The sequence below is a fragment of the Melanostigma gelatinosum genome, assembly GCF_949748355.1.
Source record: "Melanostigma gelatinosum genome assembly, chromosome: 22".
NCBI classification, from domain to species: domain Eukaryota; kingdom Metazoa; phylum Chordata; class Actinopteri; order Perciformes; family Zoarcidae; genus Melanostigma; species Melanostigma gelatinosum.
Window position 1 is genome coordinate 415127 of NC_136655.1, and position 19851 is coordinate 434977.

The following is a 19851-nucleotide window of genomic DNA, read 5'->3' on the forward strand; positions in this document are numbered from 1 at the left end:
ATTAATGCTCTTTTATGCCCGTCCCTCCCACCATTGATGTTTAAAGACCCTAAATTGAAGCTCTGCATGGAAAGGTCAGAGGATGGAAGGAGGTGAGACAAGATAAGAAGTGAGCAGTGGAAAGTGGAAAACCCCGTGTGACACATGATCATGTTAAGCGGTCTTAGTTTGAACCCTTTTACTTTTCCTCTCTTTCCTCACGGTTGTGACGTGTTTCTTTAGGCGGAAGCGCTTTTTCCATCTAAAAGGTCCAAACCCACCTTTCTCTGCACCACCCCCACAGATCGGATGAACTTCTCCGTGTCAGGGAAATAATCACTCACTTTTACAGATCTATTGAAAGTTACCTCCAAAAACGAGTTTATTTCCTCAAGTGAATACAGATCAGAGCTTTTAATACACGTTTCAGAATTAGATGCAACATCTGCTTCACTCCCATCGTCCATGTCCTCTCCTTCACAAGACATCTGGCTGTTGGACACAGACCCTACACTCTGTGCGTCATCTAAGGCTGTGCTGAGATCTCCACCTGCAGAACCTGTAGCTGCCTCTTCAGACTTCTACAGACTGTGGTGGTGCTCCGGTACCAGATGTAGTGAGGTTCTGCGCCACCACAGAAACCTGCTGGTTGTAAGACTGGCCCTGATCCTCCTGATCGACATTATTGTCATCAGCAGAAGACGAAGAAACGCCGCCGACCGCACCGGCGGCAGCCGCAGCCACACCGGCGGGTCCCGGCGCGCCGGAGGAGTAAGACACTGCTTAGTATCTTACCTGATCATGTGCAGAGACAGAGGAAGAAATCCCAAAGCAGTGAGAAAAACTATCAAACCTCTGCGACACTCACCCGGAAACAGAGGAGAGGAGAGGAGAGGAGAGGAAAGGAGGAGAGGAGAGAGGAAAGGAGAGGAGAGGAGAGAGGAAACAGGAGAGGAGAGAGGAGAGGAGAGGAGAGAGGAGAGGAAAGAGGAGAGGAGAGAGGAAAGGAGAGGAGAGGAGAGAGGAAACAGGAGAGGAGAGAGGAGAGGAGAGAGGAGAGGAGAGGAAAGAGGAGAGGAAAGAGGAGAGGAGAGGAGGAGAGGAGAGAGGAAAGATGAGAGGAGAGGAAAGAGGAGAGGAGAGGAAAGAGGAGAGGAGAGGAGAGGAAAGAGGTTTTTTTTTTGGTTTTTAAAATCTCTTTATTTCACTGTTACAGTGAAACCAGAAACACTCTAAAACATCACATAATAATCAGAAAATCAATAAAATAAAAACAAATAACCAAAAATAAAGCACCAAAGAACAAATAAACCATCAATTACAACAATCAATACGTTCAGAGGTTCACCACCAGCTCTCCACCAGCACCCACTGAGCATAAAATGCTCCCAGTAGTCCATCTGTCCCTGAAAGCCTGTAAATCGTCCACTGTCTGATAGTAGGTGTGTTCCACCCTGAGTCTGGCTTTCAACAGTCCCTCCAGAACCTTCACCGGATCCTCACTACCGGCACCCCGCGCCCGATTCTTACGTGTCAGCCAGATGGCCAACTTGGCAGAACCAGATAAAAAGTTTACCATTGTGTGGACAGCCTTCTGTTTTGAGCAGTATTTTGGACCGAAGATGAACAACATGAAAGAAAAAACCTGTCCAAGACCCTGAAACCATCTTTTTAACCGCTCAAAGAGCCCTGAGAGCCGCAGACACTGAACAAACAAATGTTCCAGGGTCTCAGTCTGCCCGCAAAACCAACACTCCTCCCCAATTTGTGGATCCAGGTGTGCCCGGTATCTGTTGGTGGCTATAGCTCCATGTACAACCCTCCACTGGAGGTCGGCTGTCCGTTTTTCAACGGGCAGCTTGTACATGCACCTCCAGCTGCCTCTCGGGGAAGAACCTGGGCCAAAGAACCCGGTCCACCTCGACTCTGTCAACCCTGCCAGAGAGCGGAGGTTCACAACCTTTACACAGATTTCGTAGATGGCTTTTTTCTCTGCCGCCTGAAACTTGTCCAGGTGAGGGGTTGTGAACGTCAGCAGCTTGTTACCTCCCCCCTGCCAGTCCCCCACCGCTGGGGCAACGAGCAGAGTGGGGGGGGTGTACTCACTCTCTTCATCCCATTGGTCAGACAGAGTACGGTTTCCTGCAACTGCTCTCAGGCGTTGTGGCAGGGCGGCACAGACCTCCTCCACCATCCTGCTGGTCAACCTGACAGACGTGATGTTAGTGTTCTGCCTGAAGGTGGCCATGGATGCTGCGGTTGATGACATCTTCACCAAATGTCCAAGTTTAGTGCAGCCGGCTTCTCTCAGACGCGTTCTCAGGCTGGCAGACTGCAGCGTTTGGGTTCTGATGAAACTGTTAAAGAACAGAGGTTCCTCCAGCAGCCATGCGCCCGGAGTCTCATCAGCTTTACGTGAAATGTTAAAAATCCGCCACGCCTGCAGAACAGAGCTGTAGAACGGCGTCAGCCCGGCCAAGTCCACTTCCTCAGGTTGTAGGAGAAAGAGCTGCTTGTCATAACCCAACCGCCCAGCTCTCCTCAGCAGCAGTCGAGCCGTGTCCATCCAGCTGGGGCCACAGCCATAGAGCAGCCTCTGTGCAGTCCGGAGTCTGAACGAGGCGATCCTGGACTGGATGTCGATGAGACCCTGCCCCCCCTCTGCCACAGGCAGATAGAGCGCTGCTGCACGAACCCAGTGCCGGCCGGACCAGAAGAAGTCCACGACAGACCTCTGTATCTCTGCTATGAGGCCTCCAGGTGGAGTCAGAGCGATGAGTCTGTGCCACAGAGTCGAGGCAACTAAGTTATTAGCAACCAGAACCCTTCCCCTATATGACAACTGGGGTAGTAACCATCCCCACCTAGCGAACCGAGCACACACCTTCTCCTTAACTCCCTCCCAGTTCTTTTTCTCAAAATCCTCAGAGCCCAAAAACACACCCAGCACCTTTAGACCTTCTTTTCCCCACTGAAGACCTCCAGGCAGATGAGGCACTGTCTGATGGCTCCACTGTCCCACCAATAAGGCTTCAGACTTTTCCCAGTTCACCCGTGCAGATGAAGCCCTCTCATAAAGAGACAAAGTGTCCTGTAGACAACGAACATCTCCCTGGTCCCTGATGAAGATGTTTACGTCATCAGCATACGCAGACACAGTGAGGGGACTACAAAGACTAGAGGACCCCGGCAGTGACAGACCACTGAGCCGACTTCTCAGCCTGCACAACAGAGGCTCAAAAGCGAGGCTGTAGAGTTGCCCCGAGATAGGACAACCCTGCCTTATCCCTCTCCGTACAGGGATCGGTCGACTCAGGCCAGCTCCCATTTTGACCATGCATTCAGCACCACTGTAGAGCAAACCCACCCAAGCCAAAAACCCATCACCAAGCCCGAAAGCCCTGAGTGCAGAAAACAGATATGTGTGACCCACCCTGTCAAAAGCCTTCTCCTGGTCTAGTGAGACAATACCTACATCTACATCGTGACATTTACACACATCAAGCACATCACGGACGAGGAAGATATTGTCCATAACTGTCCTGTCTGGGATACAGTACGTTTGGTCGCTATTTACAACCACTTCCAGGTAGTCTCTTAGTCTGTTGGACAAGGCTCTGGAAAGCACCTTATAGTCCGTGCAAAGCAGGGCCACTGGCCTCCAGTTCTTCAGAAGGGCCAAGTCGCCCTTCTTGGGCAGCAGGGAGAGTACTGCCCGCTGGCACGAAACAGGCAGTGTTCCTGTTTTAAAACATTCCATCAAAACAGAGTGTAAGTCAGCACCGATGATGTTCCAGAATGCCTTAAAGAAGTCCGAGGAGAGGCCGTCGATTCCCGGAGTCTTTCCTGAAGCCATCTGGTTCACTGCAGTTGAAAGCTCCTCCAGCGTCAGCTCTCTGTCCAGCGTGGCCCTCTCTGCTGGACTGAGCTGAGGAAGACCCTCCAGGAGCTCCTTACTGCTGTCTATACAGGACGGCTCTTCCCCAAAAAGAGCAGCGTAGAAGCCCACGGCATGGGTCCTCATCTCCCTCTGGTCAGTTGTTATCCTGCCTCCCGGGAGCCTCAGGCAGGTCATCCGCTTCCTCTGCGCCACCGATCTCTCCAGGTTGAAGAAGAACGAACTTGGGGCATCCATGTCCTTCAACTGAAGGAAACGGGACCTGACCAGAGCTCCTTTCACTCTCTCTTGCAGGAATGAGCTCAACTCCAACCTCCTCTCCTTCAGCAGTTGGCCCACACCGGGATCTGGGTCTCTCTGGAAGCCCTCCTCAATGATCTTTATGTTGGCTTCAAGGTCTTTGACAGCAGACTTGATTTTAGCGGTGGCGTTTGAGGTGTACTGCTGGCAGAACACACGAATCTGTGCTTTTCCGACCTCCCACCACTGCTTCAGAGAACTGAAACGAGCTTTTTCAGTTTTCCACTGCTGCCAAAGAACCCCAAAGCTCTGACAAAAAGTGGTGTCCTGTAAAAGTTTATTGTTAAAATGCCAGTAGGAGTTAACCCTTTCACCCGGTGAGGTTATCAAGCCTAGACTGACGAGGTGGTGATCGCTGAACCCAACTGGACTGATTGTGCTGCTCTTCAGTCTGGAACTGAGACTGCGAGAGATGTAAACTCTGTCCAGCCTGGCTGCACTAATCCTGTCATTGCTGACTCTAACCCAGGTGTACTGTCTGCTTAGTGGCTGTTTTACTCTCCAAGTGTCCAACAGATCTAAGTGTAAGATGACGTTGTGGAGACTCTGAGCTGACTGTGGGTGTGGTTCCTCACTATTTCGGTCCATGGTGAAGTCTAGAGTGCAGTTAAAATCCCCTCCGATGATCAGCTGCTCCTGAAGGCAGCTCTGCAGTTCGTTTTGCAGCGTAGTGAAGAAGCGTGCTCTCTCTGGCCCCTGATTCGGTGCATATATGTTGACGAAGCAGTAAAGCGAGCTCTCTATCTCTGCCCTCACCATCAGCAAACGACCCTTCACCACCTCAGTGACCGACAGGACGGTTGCATTAGCTGCTGTTCTAAACAGCACGGCTACCCCGGCACTAAGATTGGTTCCGTGGCTCAAGGTGCATGAGCCCTCCCACCATAAACCCCAGTCTACTTCATCTGATGGAATGGTGTGAGTTTCTTGCAAAAAGAGGATGTCCAACCTTTTTTGATTTACAACCTCCTGTATTAATGCTCTTTTATGCCCGTCCCTCCCACCATTGATGTTTAAAGACCCTAAATTGAAGCTCTGCATGGAAAGGTCAGAGGATGGAAAGAGGTAAGACAAGATGAGAAGTGAGCAGTGGAAAGTGGAAAACCCCGTGTGGCACATGATCATATTAAGCGGTCTTAGTTTGACCCTTTTGACTTTTCCTCTCTTTCTTCGCGGCTGTGATGTGTTTCTTCAGGCGGTAGCGCTTTTTCCCGTCTAAAAGGTCCAAACCCACCTTCCTCTGCACCACCCCAACAGATCGGATGAACTTCTCCGTGTCGGGGAAATACTCACTCACTTTTACAGTTCTATTGAAAGTGACCTCCAAAAACGAGTTTATTTCCTTAAGTGAATACAGATCAGAGCTTTTAATGCACGTTCCAGAATTTGATGCAAGATCTGCTTCACTCCCATCGTCCATGTCCTCTCCTTCACAAGACATCTGGCTGTTGGACACAGACCCTACACTCTGTGCGTCATCTAAGGCTGTGCTGAGATCTCCACCTGCAGAACCTGTAGCTGCCTCTTCACAGACTCCTACAGACGGTGGTGGTGCTCCGGTACCAGATGTAATGAGGTTCTGCGCCACCACAGAAGCCTGCTGGTTGTAAGACTGGCCCTGACTGTCATCAGCAGAAGACGAAGAAACGCCGCCGACCCCACCGGCGGCAGCCGCAGCCACACCAGCGGGTCCCGGCGCGGCCGGCACCGCCGCAGCCGGAGGCTCCTCAGCCGGTGCAGGAGCGGTCTGTACCGCCGCAGCCGGAGGCTCCACGTCCGGTGCCGGAACGGCCGCCGCCGAAGCGGCCGCCGCCGGGGCAGCCGGAGGCTCCGCCTCCGGAGCAGCCGCCTCCGGAGCAGCCGGAGGCTCCGCCTCCGGAGCAGCCGGAGGCGCCGCCTCCGGAGCAGCCGCCTCCGGAGCAGCCGGAGGCTCCGCCTCCGGAGCAGCCGGAGGCTCCGCCTCCGGAGCAGCCGGAGGCTCCGCCTCCGGAGCAGCCGGAGGCTCCGCCTCCGGAGCAGCCGGAGGCTCCGCCTCCGGAGCAGCCGGAGGCTCCGCCTCCGGAGCAGCCGGAGGCTCCGCCTCCGGAGCAGCCGGCGGCTCCGCCTCCGGAGCAGCCGGCGGCTCCGCCTCCGGAGCAGCCGGCGGCTCCGCCTCCGGAGCAGCCGGCGGCTCCGCCGCCGGAGCAGCCGCCGCCGGAGCAGCCGGAGGCTCCGCCTCCGGAGCAGTCGGAGGCTCCGCCTCCGCGCCTCTCCGCTGCTTGTGCGGACACGCGAAGCGTTTGTGCCCTACATCGCCACACTCAAAACATTTGAACTGTCCCGAGCTCGCGTACACCATGTATGAACCCTCCCCGTGTTTCACCCTGAAGGACACCTCCAGTGTTTGTGTCGGTGACTCCAGGAACATGAAGACCTGCCGCCTAAGCGACAGCACGTGCTTCAGCTTGGGGTCCTTACACCCCAAATTAACTGTTCTAAATCCGCTGGCAAACTTTCCAAACCTGCGCAGCTCATTCCCTAACAGTTCGTCCGGTATAAACGGCGGAACACCGGACACGGTGATCCGCGTAGAGGGCACCGAGAGCGGAGAGACCTGCACGAAGCTGTCCCTGATGAACACGCCGCTCTCTATCAGCTTGTGGACGTAAGCCTCGCTCGCCACAAACACAACCACCGCTTTATTCATCCGAGACGCGAAAGAAAGTTTGTCATGTCCCACCTGTTCTCCCACAGCCAGCAGCACCTCCTCTACTGACACGCTGCTGTCCGGTGGAACTACCCGGACTCCGTGCCGGATTGACGGGCGCGGCGTCTCGGAGGACGCCATCCTCCCGAACAACGCCAAACAACACCACTAACCACGCGTTCTACCGATAAATACACCGCTTATATCTCACCTGATCATGTGCAGAGACAGAGGAACAAATCCCAAAGCAGTGAAACAAGAATCAAACCTCCGCGCCGCTCACACTCACGTCCACCACTCACACGCAACCGGAAACGGAAACAGAGGAGAGGAGAGGAAAGAGGAGAGGAGAGGAGAGGAGAGGAGAGGAGAGGAGGAGAGGAGAGGAAAGAGGAGAGGAGAGGAGAGGAGAGGAGAGGAGGAGAGGAGAGAGGAAAGATGAGAGGAGAGGAGAGAGGAGAGGAGAGAGGAGAGGAGAGAGGAGAGGAGAGGAGAGGAAAGGAGGAGAGGAGAGAGGAAAGGAGAGGAGAGGAGAGAGGAAAGGAGAGAGGAAACAGGAGAGGAGGAGAGGAGAGAGGAAAGAGGAGAGGAGAGGAGGAGAGGAGAGAGGAAAGATGAGGAGAGGAAAGAGGAGAGGAGAGGAGAGAGGAGAGGAGAGGAGAGAGGAGAGGAGAGGAAAGAGGAGAGGAGAGGAGAGGAGAGGAGAGGAGAGGAGGAGAGGAGGAGAGGAGGAGAGGAGAGAGGAAAGATGAGAGGAGATGAGAGGAGAGGAGAGAGGAAAGAGGAGAGGATGTTAAAATATAAATAGTTTAATATTCATAACATGTAGAGCCTACATTTTATTTTTCAACATTGGTGAAACTTGTAGACACTTAGAAACATGTTGAATATTTAGATTACATTGTTTTCCAATTTTTGTAAAATAAATGATCAAAGAAAATCAACTTAATTTGCTCTCTACTTCTAGTCAAGCTGGTTGTGTTTCTATAGATAGACTTTATTTCAGACTCGGGGTCCATACAGACACAAACAATAACAGTACGGAGGCCTAGCAATGCCTTACAGAGAGACAGCTGTACCAATGTCTCCACAGCTGGACTGGTAGCGTGTGGTGCTAAACCTTATGTTGGTTAAAACAAGTATGATCCCATTTACAGAGTCATTCAGTCCACAGATGAATTTGTACATGAGATTTCTTAAAACAGTTTGGAAAGTGTTGACTCGTGCAGCCACAAACATTTCACTGGCACTACTCCATCTCGGTCTCTTTAACAGTATTCTCATGGCGTCATTGTACGCTACTTGAAGTCTCTGTAGACTCTTTGTTCTGTAGTTTGACCACAAGTGTGCAGTAGAGTGGAGTACAATATGCTCTGAACAGAGACATCTTCACTCCATCTGTACACACACCAGACTAACGTGAGACTGTTGTGCAGACATCATACCACATTGCCTGGAAATGTCGTTATCATCAGACACGTGTTCTGTTAAAAAATGACCAAGATATTTGACTTCACTACAGACACCAAGATTATTGTCAGACAGTTTGAAGTCAGGGAAGTTTAGACATTTGTCCTCTTTAGTGCTACAGATCAGGACAGCACTCTTACTGGCGTTGTATTTGATGTCATGTTCCACACCGTACACAGTACATATAGTGAGGAGCTGCTGAAGACCAGCGCTAGAAGGACTAAAGATCACCAGATCATCTGCAGACATGATGTGATTAACCAGAGTATTACCCATCATGCACCAGGATTACAGGCTTTCAGTTGCTTGAACAGATCATCAATATACAGATTAAACAGAACTTGTCTGACACCATTGCTAACCCCAAATGGGGCTGAGACACTTTTACCCCATGTTACTTGCATAGAGGAGCAGAACTTTATATTACAGTGATACATATCCACACACACACACACATATATACATGTATGTATATGTGTGTGTGTGGAGGGACGAGGACTCGGCTCACCTTCACACTTGTTCTCGTCGGACCGGTCCTGACAGTTCACCTCCCCGTTGCAGCGGAGGTTCAGGTCGATACACTGCCGGCTGTCGCACTGGAACTCGGCCTCGGAGCAGACGGGACAGTCGTCCTCGTCGCTGCTGTCGTCACACTCGGGGTAACCGTCGCACCTCCAGGCCTGAGGGATGCAGTCCACCTCTCCGGAGGTGCAGGAGAACTGCTCCGGGGAGCAGGTGGGGGGCTCTGAGAGACGGAGACATGAGACGGGTCAGATCCAGCCCGGTTAAAAACCAGTCAGAGGACCGTTGAGTTTGTCTCTCACCTCCACAGGACAGCTCGTCCTGCAGCAACACCAGGTGGACGGGACACGAGCAGCGAGTCGTCCCGTCTCCCTTCACGATGCAGATGTGGGAGCAGCCGCCGTTGTCCCACGTACACGGGTGTTTACCTGGACAGGTGAGCCAGAGGACAGATAAGAGGTCAAGCAGAGCCTGAGGACAGACTGAGGTCTCCTCACGTCTCAAAGGTCTCTAATGTCCCGAAGGTTCCTAACATCTCGAGGAGTCAGACTCACTGTACTCCCTCATGTCCAGCTCGTGGACGGCGTGGATGTCGCTCAGGTAGGCGATGCGGGCCTGGATCTTGGTGCGTCCCTCCCTCGTGGTCTTGTCGATGCGTTCGATCATCTGCTGCTGCTTGTCGATCCAGTACAGGTGGTTCCCGAACACCGTCAGGCCCACCGGCTGCAGGATGTTGGAGTCCGCCATCACGATCCGATTGGCTCCTGAATGTTTATTCATTTCAAAAGCGCCGGGTGGAAAAAAAACAAAACAAGGTTGTAGGGCCCAAAGGTTCAGGATCAGAGGCAACAAAACGGGAGAGCAACTGAGGGGGGGGGGCAGGAGGACAGCGATGCAACCGTCAACACACATCAGACAGAGGTCACTCATGGGTCAGACGTTTAAACACTAACATATATAGATTCATGGTCCATCATCGAGTTGATGGTCCTGGTCTCAGTCAGTTATCTGGTTTAGTGCTTCACAGAGGAGGACTTGAAGTCCTGAACCAGGACTCCCCTGAACCCTCTCCCAAAGATGCTTCACATTCCTGTCGGCCTGCGTGGAGCTCAGAAAATCTCAGGAATGTGCTGAGATCAGACAAACTACTACTCTACAGACACAAGACAACGTGTCCTCAGTCTGGTCTGTCCTGCTGCTCACAGGGTTAAAACACAGAGACAGACAGACACAGACAGACAGAGAGAGAGACAGAGAGACACACAGAGACAGACAGAGACAGACAGAGACACACAGAGAGACAGACAGACACATAGAGCGAGACAGAGACAGACAGAGACACACAGAGAGACACAGAGAGAGACAGACAGACACACAGAGAGAGACAGAGACAGACAGAGACACACAGAGATGCCACTCTCATGACTGTACACTAAATATGAAGCTACAGCCTCTTAGCTGAGCATTATTACTGGGAACAGGTGGAAGCAGCTAATTCAGGTTACAAATATTAAGTTACCATTTTACAGGTATTTCTGGTCAAGAAATAATCCGTCATTCTCCCAAAATACAAATGATTGTGACATAATATATATATATATATATATATATATATATATATATATATATATATATATATATATATATATATATCAGAGGAGCTGATCGGTGGATGTTATCTTTATGCTAAGCTAACCAGCAGTAGCTTGATGGTTCAACGTACAGACAGAGCGCGAGGACCCCCCCCCCACCAGCTGGTAGACCCTGAAGTGGATCTTAGTGACCCCCCCACCAGCTGGTAGACCCTGAAGTGGATCTTAGTGACCCCCCCACCAGCTGCTGGACCCTGAAGTGGATCTTAGTGACCCCCCCACCAGCTGCTGGACCCTGAAGTGGATCTTAGTGACCCCCCCACCAGCTGCTGGACCCTGAAGTGGATCTTAGTGACCCCCCCACCAGCTGGTAGACCCTGAAGTGGATCTTAGTGACCCCCCCACCAGCTGGTAGACCCTGAAGTGGATCTTAGTGACCCCCCACCAGCTGGTAGACCCTGAAGTGGATCTTAGTGACCCCCCCACCAGCTGGTAGACCCTGAAGTGGATCTTAGTGACCCCCCCACCAGCTGGTAGACCCTGAAGTGGATCTTAGTGACCCCCCACCAGCTGGTAGACCCTGAAGTGGATCTTAGTGACCCCCCCACCAGCTGGTAGACCCTGAAGTGGATCTTAGTGACCCCCCCACCAGCTGGTAGACCCTGATGTGGATCTGAACCCTCCAGACTCACCAGAGAGGTCGCTGCTCTCGATGCGTCTCAGGTCAGAGTCGACCCAGAACAGCTTCCCCACCTCGTTGTCGATGGCCAGAGCGACGGGTTTCCCCAAACCGCTGAAGAACAGAACCTCTCGCTCCGTCCCGTCCAGCGCCGCCCGCTCGATCTTCGGAGAACGTTCCAGCAGGTTGGTGAAGTACATGTACCTGCAGCACAGAACCACGAGTCATGTGGAGAATTTTACTCTCAGAACATCTACACACTTCATTTCTTCAAAACTCCAGAATCACGTTTGTGTCCTGAACAGAAACCTCATGAAGTCCATGACTGACCCTCTGACCCTCTCTCCGGGACATTGTTTAGTGGACACTGACCCTCTCTCCGGGTTGACCACGATGGCTCTGGGTTTGTCCGTCTCTCCTCTCAGAACCACCCCGACTCTGCTGCCGTCGGTCCGGGTGACGTTGATGACGTTGGTGACCTCGCTGGTCCAGTAGATGAAGCGGCTGTAGATGTCGATGCTCAGGTCGTAGAGCTGCAAACCCTGACTGGGTCCCCCCAGGGAGCTGGAGACCACCGTCATACTCTGATGGGACCAGACCAGAGTCACAAACAGGTTTAATAGTGAACCACTTCAACAGGGATCTGGTCTGTGACGTACCTGGTTCCCGTCCTCCTGAGCCCGGCGGACCACGTTCTGCTTGGAGTCGATCCAGTACAGCTGCTTGTCCAGCGGGTCGTAGTCGATGGCTCTGACGTTCCTCAGGCTGTGGATCGGCAAGATGATATCCGGACTCTGCTGCTCGTCCATCACCATGCGGTTGATGGCCGTCTTCTGGCTGAACAGCAGGAAGGAGGTCTGAGCTGGAAGACAAAGAAGAACCGGGTCAGACCTGCAGGGTTCTGATGAAGAGCAAGATGTTCTCCACGTATTTAACTGGCCGCCTCACCGCTGCACGTCTTGTTGTCATAGTTGAGGGAGAAGTGGGCGGGGCATCCGCAGACGAAGCTGCTGACGGGCACGGCGAGGCAGAGGTGGGAGCAGTGTCCATTGGTGGAGGCGCAGGCGTTCCAGCCGGCCTGTCTGGACGAGTGGAACACCAGGATGTCCATGACGTAGTCCAGGTGGCCCTGGATCACCGTGCGGTTCTGGCCGCTGGTCTTGTTGGCCCGCTCGATGCTGCGCTGGCTCCAGTCGGTCCAGTAGATGTAGTCCTGGTACTGGGTGAGGCCGAAAGGGTGAGGGAGGTCGTCTGCTATCACCTCTCGGTCCTGACCTGAGGACATGAGGACAGGAGGACATGAGTTGTTCATGAACAACATGGTGAAACATATTCATCATCAAAAATAAAACTGTTCCTTTACGAACTAAATCTGGAGTAAAGTTTAGCCAAAGACGTGGATATTCCCTGAGAGGGTTGAATACGGAGATGTTTGTATTTCAATTTTGGGGATATTTAAATCGTAAATTTCCGAGAAAAAAAACCTTGAAATTCTCATTCTTACGAGAAAATTACATACAAATTTAAAAGAGATACACTTTGACATTCTTGAGATTTTAGTCAAAAATCTAATCTAATCTCACATCAAAGTAGTACATTTACGGGAAAATATGTTTAAATTCACGAGTAAAAACCTACAAATTCACAGGAAAGAATCTTCAATATTCTCTGAGATGGAAGTCAAAATGTATGAGAAAGAAACTCTGAAACAACAACTTGAAACCAATTGTGTTCAGAACATCTCTGGAAGAAAAGAGACTTTTAACGTTCCATCTTTTCTCTGAACGTTAGTTTCAAATCTAAATCAGACGTCACATCTGGTGAACATGTGGAGATGAAGACTGAGACCAACATGGTGCCGATCGTCTTCATTAACGTTTGAAAACAACGGGCTCCCACCGAGCATGTTGGAGGACTCGATGAGCGTGGTGTCCAGGTCGGTCCAGTAGAGGCGCCGCTCGGCGTAGTCGATGGTGAGTCCGTTGGCTCGGCCCACGTCGGCCACCAGAGTGATCCGGCCCGTCCCGTCCATCGCCGCCCGGTCGATCTTTGGCTTCCCGCCCCACTCGGTCCAGTACATGTACCTGTGGACGGGAAACCAGGTCTTAGTGGTTCTCAGGTGAGTCTCTGGTCTACGACGGTGGGTGAGGGCATTGTGGGTAAAACACATTAATTACAGAGACGAGGGGTATTCAGAATTTTGGGGAGATTAAAGGTCTCCATTTACAAGAAGAAAACCTACAAATTTTAAAGAGAATAACGTGGATATTTTCTCACATCAAAGTCGTAAATTAACAGGATAATATGTATAATTAACAAGATAATATGTATAATTAACAGGATATGTATAATTAACAGGATAATATGTATAATTAACAGGATATGATGTATAATTAACAGGATAATATGTATAATTAACAGGATATGTATAATTAACAGGATAATATGTATAATTAACAGGATAATATGTATAATTAACAGGATATGTATAATTAACAGGATAATATGTATAATTAACAGGATATGATGTATAATTAACAGGATATGATGTATAATTAACAGGATAATATGTATAATTAACAGGATATGATGTATAATTAACAGGATAATATGTATAATTAACAGGATAATATGTATAATTAACAGGATATGTATAATTAACAGGATATGTATAATTAACAGGATAATATGTATAATTAACAGGATAATATGTATAATTAACAGGATATGTATAATTAACAGGATATGTATAATTAACAGGATATGTATAATTAACAGGATAATATGTATAAATAAGATTTAAGGAGATTAACTATTGGAGAAACATATTTTTTGGTCCTACGATGGTCTTCATACTGGTCTACAGTCGTACTGATCCGTCTCCTCCTGGTTTTAGTTCTCACCCTTCAGCTGGATCCAGAGCCAGAGCTCGTGGACTGTCCAGGTCCTTCCAGACCAGGACCTGCCGGTGCTGCCCGTCCAGCTTGGCCACCTCGATGCGGTTGGTCCCGGTGTCGGCCCAGTACAGGTTCTTCCCCAGCCAGTCCACCGCCATCCCCTCCGGGTAGTCGAGACCGAACTCCACCACGTGTTCCAGAGCGCTGCCATTCATAAAGGCCCGGCTGATGGTCTGCAGGGGGGACGAGGCAAGACCATGTTAGACCACGTACAGCTGTTCAGGTTCCATACTGAGAATCTGACTGAACAATATACGTATATATTAGTGCTGGGCAACGCGTTATTATCGCGTTAACGCATTAATTAATTAACACCGACAATTATTTTATCGCACGTTAGCGCATTTTTTATTATTATTATTATTATTATTAAGCGTACATTTTTAACACAAGAACCGACCGGCAGGCAGCGAGCGATGAACAGCTGTTTGTGTGGCGTCTCTTCCTGTTTCCTTCACCTACATTCCCCTGGGTCCTAAGTCCCTCCATGTACAGCTTCTTATCACCCTCTATGTACCAACGTACATTTATAACAAATACCACACATATTACGGTTATTGCACTTTTGTTCATATAGCAGTACTTTTAAAATAAAAGTGCACAATACATTACTTTTGAATTCATTATTGAATTTTGTGGATAACAATGCGATTAATCGCGATTAAAATTGTAATCGTTTCCCAGCACCAATATATACACACTCATTAAACGATACGGAGGAGGAGAGTCTCTTCTCACCTTCAGAGTGATGTCGGTCCAGTAGATCCGGTTGTCGGTGACGTCGAAGTCGAGAGCTGAGGCCTCCTTGACTCCGGTGAGCGGTATGGCCACGTTGTTGTTGTTGGTCTCCAGTGAGATGCGTCGGATGTCGGTGTGACGGGAGAAGAGCAGGAAGGCTTCGGGCACGATGCAGGTCCTCATGTCGGAGATGAGCTCCAGACCAATGGGACATCCGCACTGAACACCCTGAGGCTTGTAGAGGCACAGGTGACTGCAGCCACCGTTACTCTCTGCACACGGGTTGGTACCTGAGGGGGCGGGGGCACAGGTGGGTCACAAGCGAGTCACAAGTGAGTCACAAGCGAGTCACAGGCGAGTCACAAGCGAGTCACAGGCGAGTCACAGGCGAGTCACAAGCGAGTCACAGGCGAGTCTGACTACATGATGCAGGATATGTTTTCTGGATGATAATAATTAGTGAGTGTTGAGGATTAATTGAGGCACTTCCAGTTTATTTTAGATTATCAAAACCAGAAAGAACCGATCAGATGGATCAATCAGGGAGCTTGAGAGGAGCTGGTAGGACCCAGGCTAAGCTAAGTTAACTTCTTAACTCTGTCCCATGCTGGTCTTCAGGGTCCTGGTCTCCAGGGTCCTGGACTCACCGTAGAACTGGTGGACATAAGTGGCCTTGAGGCCCATGAGGTCCGGCAGCTGGTCGATGATAACCTCTCTCTCCGCGGTGCGTTTGTGGACCCGTTCGATGCTGCGGCGCTGCCAGTCCGTCCAGTAGATGAAGTCTCCCAGCAGAGTGAAGCCGAAGATGTGAGGAAGTTTGTCCTCCACCAGCACCCGTCGTCCTGTCCCGTCCATGTCCATCACCTGACAGACAGACAGACAAGTAGACAGACAGGAGGGTGAGACACACCAAGCATGCTCACAAGTACACTTTAAGGAGAACACATGGCGAGAGTTCATGTAAAATATGAAGAGAAATAATAAAGACATGTAGAAATGCGAGGAATCTACAGACAAAACCTGCACCACCTCCGAGGCTCAGGTGAGGTCACGAGAACCTGCACCACCTCCGAGGCTCAGGTGAGGTCACGAGAACCTGCACCACCTCCGAGGCTCAGGTGAGGTCACGAGAACCTGCACCACCTCCGAGGCTCAGGTGAGGTCACGAGAACCTGCACCACCTCCGAGGCTCAGGTGAGGTCACGAGAACCTGCACCACCTCCGAGGCTCAGGTGAGGTCACGAGAACCTGCACCACCTCCGAGGCTCAGGTGAGGTCACGAGAGGAAAATAAAAACAGACAAGAACACTGACAGAAACCACAGAAGAAGAAAAGAGACCGTTGTGTTTTCATTCTCACGTCGACACCTTTAACAGGAACATATTCTACATTTACATTAAATATGATCTTTCTTTCCTTATTTTCATGAAGATAGTTTTTGGATTAACTAAATACATTAGTTTACCTTATATGGCGAAAAGATAAATCCACAATATTTATGTAAAAAATGACCAAAACATGTTTCATGTTTGTTATTTATATCAGTTCATGTTAAAGCTGGCAGGAAGTCCGACTCTCTGACCGACCAATCACAGCGAGGAACCACTGTGAAGCAGCAGAACTACAACTCCCAGGTGAACTCACATTGATGATAGAACTACAAGTCCCATTTGAACTCACACTGGTTGTAAAACGACAACAGCCAGGTGAACTCACATGTATTATAGAACTACAACTCCAGGTGAACTCACATTGATTAAAGAACTACAACTCCAGGTGAACCCACACTTAAAATACAACTACAACTCCCAGGTGAAACCCACAATTAAAATAAAACTACAACTCCCAGGTCTCCCCCTCACAGACCTCGATCTTGTCCGTCTTGGCGTCCCCCCAGTACAGTTTGCGTTCCTCATAGTCGAGGGCGAGTCCGTTGGGCCATCCCAGAGAAGTGTTGACCATCACCAGACGCTCCGTCCCATCCAGGTCGGCTCGCTCGATCTTTGGGACCTCGCCCCAGTCGGTCCAGTACATGTAGCTGGAGACACAGCCATTTTAACATTATCATCATGATTCTTAATATTATTACCAACAAACACAGACAGGAAGGAGCTAATTAACAATATTATTATCATTAGGATTAATATTATTACAAATAGAAATCTGATCAGGACCCTGATCAGGACTCATTGATCGATGATCAGGACTCTGATCAGGACTCACTGATTGATGGACTCACCCGGCCACAGGGTCCAGTACGATGGCTCTGGGTTCGTCCAGGTCTTCGGAGATCAGGATCTTACGCATGGTCCCGTTGAGCCGGGTCACCTCGATGCGGTCCGTCCCAGTGTCGGTCCAGTACAGGTTCCGGGCGATCCAGTCCACGGCGATGCCGTCGGGGTGGTTGACCTGAGACGTGACCAAGAACTGGGCGTCGCTGCCGTCCAGCAGTGACCGGCGGATGGCCTTCACGTCGTCGTCCGTCCAGTAGACGTACCCGTCCACCGGGTCGTAGTCCACAGCGATGGCGTGCCGGATGTCCTCCACCTGCAGGACGATGTCGGTGAAGTCCGGGGTGTCCAGAGAGATGCGCCGCAGATCGGTCCGCCGAGCCAACAGCAGCATCTGAGTCGCACCTGAGTCGCAACGGGAAGGTCAGAGGTCATCAGAGGACAGACCACAGGGGGGTAGGGACAGGTATCGTTAGGATTTCATCTATAGTCAGAATCAAAAAACACAGGACATGATGTTTGTCTGTCCTTTGTGCCAAGGTGGTGAGCACTTCCAGGAAATTAACCTTGTTTTGAGTGGTTGACGATCTACAAGTGGGTGTTTTCCAGCTGGTGTGGGTGCATCTTGGTTTGGTTTAGGTTGTAGAATTTTGGGACAGTTGGGCCCAGAACTCATCATCAGTAATGTTCCCTTGTGTCATTGAGTGTTTCGGCCTTTCAACACTATACAGCCTCCCCATATAGTACTATAGTAGTACTCTCATGGACACTCATCAACATTCGACACTCTCATTGGCCATGTTGTCATGTCGGTATGCTTTCATATTCGTATGGTCTCATGTTTGTACGGTCTCATGTTGGTACGGTCTCATGTTGGTACGTTCTCATGTTGGTACGGTCTCATGTTGGTACGGTCTCATGTTGGTACGGTCTCATGTTGGTACGTTCTCATGTTGGTACGTTCTCATGTTGGTACGGTCTCATGTTGGTACGGTCTCATGTTGGTACGGTCTCATGTTGGTACGGTCTCATGTTGGTACGGTCTCATGTTGGTACGGTCTCATGTTTGTACGGTCTCATGTTGGTACGGTCTCATGTTGGTACGTTCTCATGTTGGTACGGTCTCATGTTGGTACGGTCTCATGTTGGTACGGTCTCATGTTGGTACGGTCTCATGTTGGTACGGTCTCATGTTGGTACGGTCTCATGTTGGTACGGTCTCATGTTGGTACGGTCTCATGTTGGTACGGTCTCATGTTGGTACGGTCTCATGTTGGTACGGTCTCATGTTTGTACGGTCTCATGTTGGTACGGTCTCATGTTTGTACGGTCTCATGTTGGTACGGTCTCATGTTGGTACGGTCTCATGTTGGTACGGTCTCATGTTGGTACGGTCTCATGTTGGTACGTTCTCATGTTGGTACGGTCTCATGTTGGTACGTTCTCATGTTGGTACGTTCTCATGTTGGTACGGTCTCATGTTGGTACGGTCTCATGTTTGTACGGTCTCATGTTGGTACGGTCTCATGTTGGTACGGTCTCATGTTGGTACGTTCTCATGTTGGTACGGTCTCATGTTGGTACGGTCTCATGTTTGTACGGTCTCATGTTTGTACGGTCTCATGTTGGTACGGTCTCATGTTTGTACGTTCTCATGTTGGTACGGTCTCATGTTGGTACGGTCTCATGTTTGTACGGTCTCATGTTGGTACGGTCTCATGTTTGTACGGTCTCATGTTGGTACGGTCTCATGTTTGTACTAACTCATGTTGGTACGGTCTCATGTTGGTACGGTCTCATGTTGGTACGGTCTCATGTTGGTACGGTCTCATGTTTGTACGGTCTCATGTTGGTACGGTCTCATGTTTGTACGGTCTCATGTTTGTACGTTCTCATGTTGGTACGGTCTCATGTTGGTACGGTCTCATGTTGGTACGGTCTCATGTTGGTACGGTCTCATGTTGGTACGGTCTCATGTTGGTACGGTCTCATGTTTGTACGTTCTCATGTTGGTACGGTCTCATGTTGGTACGGTCTCATGTTTGTACGGTCTCATGTTGGTACGGTCTCATGTTTGTACGGTCTCATGTTGGTACGGTCTCATGTTTGTACTAACTCATGTTGGTACGGTCTCATGTTGGTACGGTCTCATGTTGGTACGTTCTCATGTTGGTACGGTCTCATGTTTGTACGGTCTCATGTTGGTACGGTCTCATGTTTGTACGGTCTCATGTTTGTACGTTCTCATGTTGGTACGGTCTCATGTTGGTACGGCCTCATGTTTGTACGGTCTCATGTTGGTACGGTCTCATGTTGGTACGGTCTCATGTTGGTACGGTCTCATGTTTGTACGGTCTCATGTTGGTACGGTCTCATGTTGGTACGGTCTCATGTTTGTACGGTCTCATGTTGGTACGGTCTCATGTTGGTACGGTCTCATGTTTGTACGGTCTCATGTTGGTACGGTCTCATGTTGGTACGGTCTCATGTTTGTACGGTCTCATGTTGGTACGGTCTCATGTTGGTACGGTCTCATGTTGGTACGTTCTCATGTTGGTACGTTCTCATGTTGGTACGTTCTCATGTTGGTACGGTCTCATGTTTGTATGTTCTTCATGTTGTCAGTTAAAGCTGAATTGTTTGTCTTATTGTTGGAGGAGGAGGAGCTCAGAGAGAAACATTTAAATCTGCTCAGTGAAAGGAGGCTTTGTCTGCAGGAGATCATGTGATCCGTCTCTCACAAAAGATTCTCCGCCTTCACTCCTCGTTGCTCTGCAGCCAACCAGAAACATGTAAATA

At 50.1% G+C, this 19851-nt stretch overlaps 1 protein-coding gene across 2 annotated transcripts in view; it reads right to left on the minus strand.

Annotated features, from left to right (window-relative positions):
• Positions 1–19851, minus strand: part of lrp6 (low density lipoprotein receptor-related protein 6) — a 42503-nt gene that overhangs the window by 13950 nt on the left and 8702 nt on the right. Inside the window, exons 6-18 of one of the 2 annotated variants that reach the window (XM_079294532.1) lie at positions 17061–17457; positions 16688–16859; positions 15469–15685; positions 14822–15111; positions 14030–14256; positions 13026–13210; positions 12075–12401; positions 11786–11988; positions 11499–11710; positions 11140–11330; positions 9410–9619; positions 9158–9283; positions 8842–9078 (exon numbers count right to left, since the gene is read on the minus strand). In XM_079294532.1, coding sequence (XP_079150658.1) covers positions 8842–9078; positions 9158–9283; positions 9410–9619; positions 11140–11330; positions 11499–11710; positions 11786–11988; positions 12075–12401; positions 13026–13210; positions 14030–14256; positions 14822–15111; positions 15469–15685; positions 16688–16859; positions 17061–17457 — 2994 coding nt within the window. Of the gene's footprint in view, positions 1–8841; positions 9079–9157; positions 9284–9409; positions 9620–11139; positions 11331–11456; positions 11711–11785; positions 11989–12074; positions 12402–13025; positions 13211–14029; positions 14257–14821; positions 15112–15468; positions 15686–16687; positions 16860–17060; positions 17458–19851 lie in introns of both variants that reach the window. The other variant, XM_079294531.1, reaches the window with a different exon arrangement.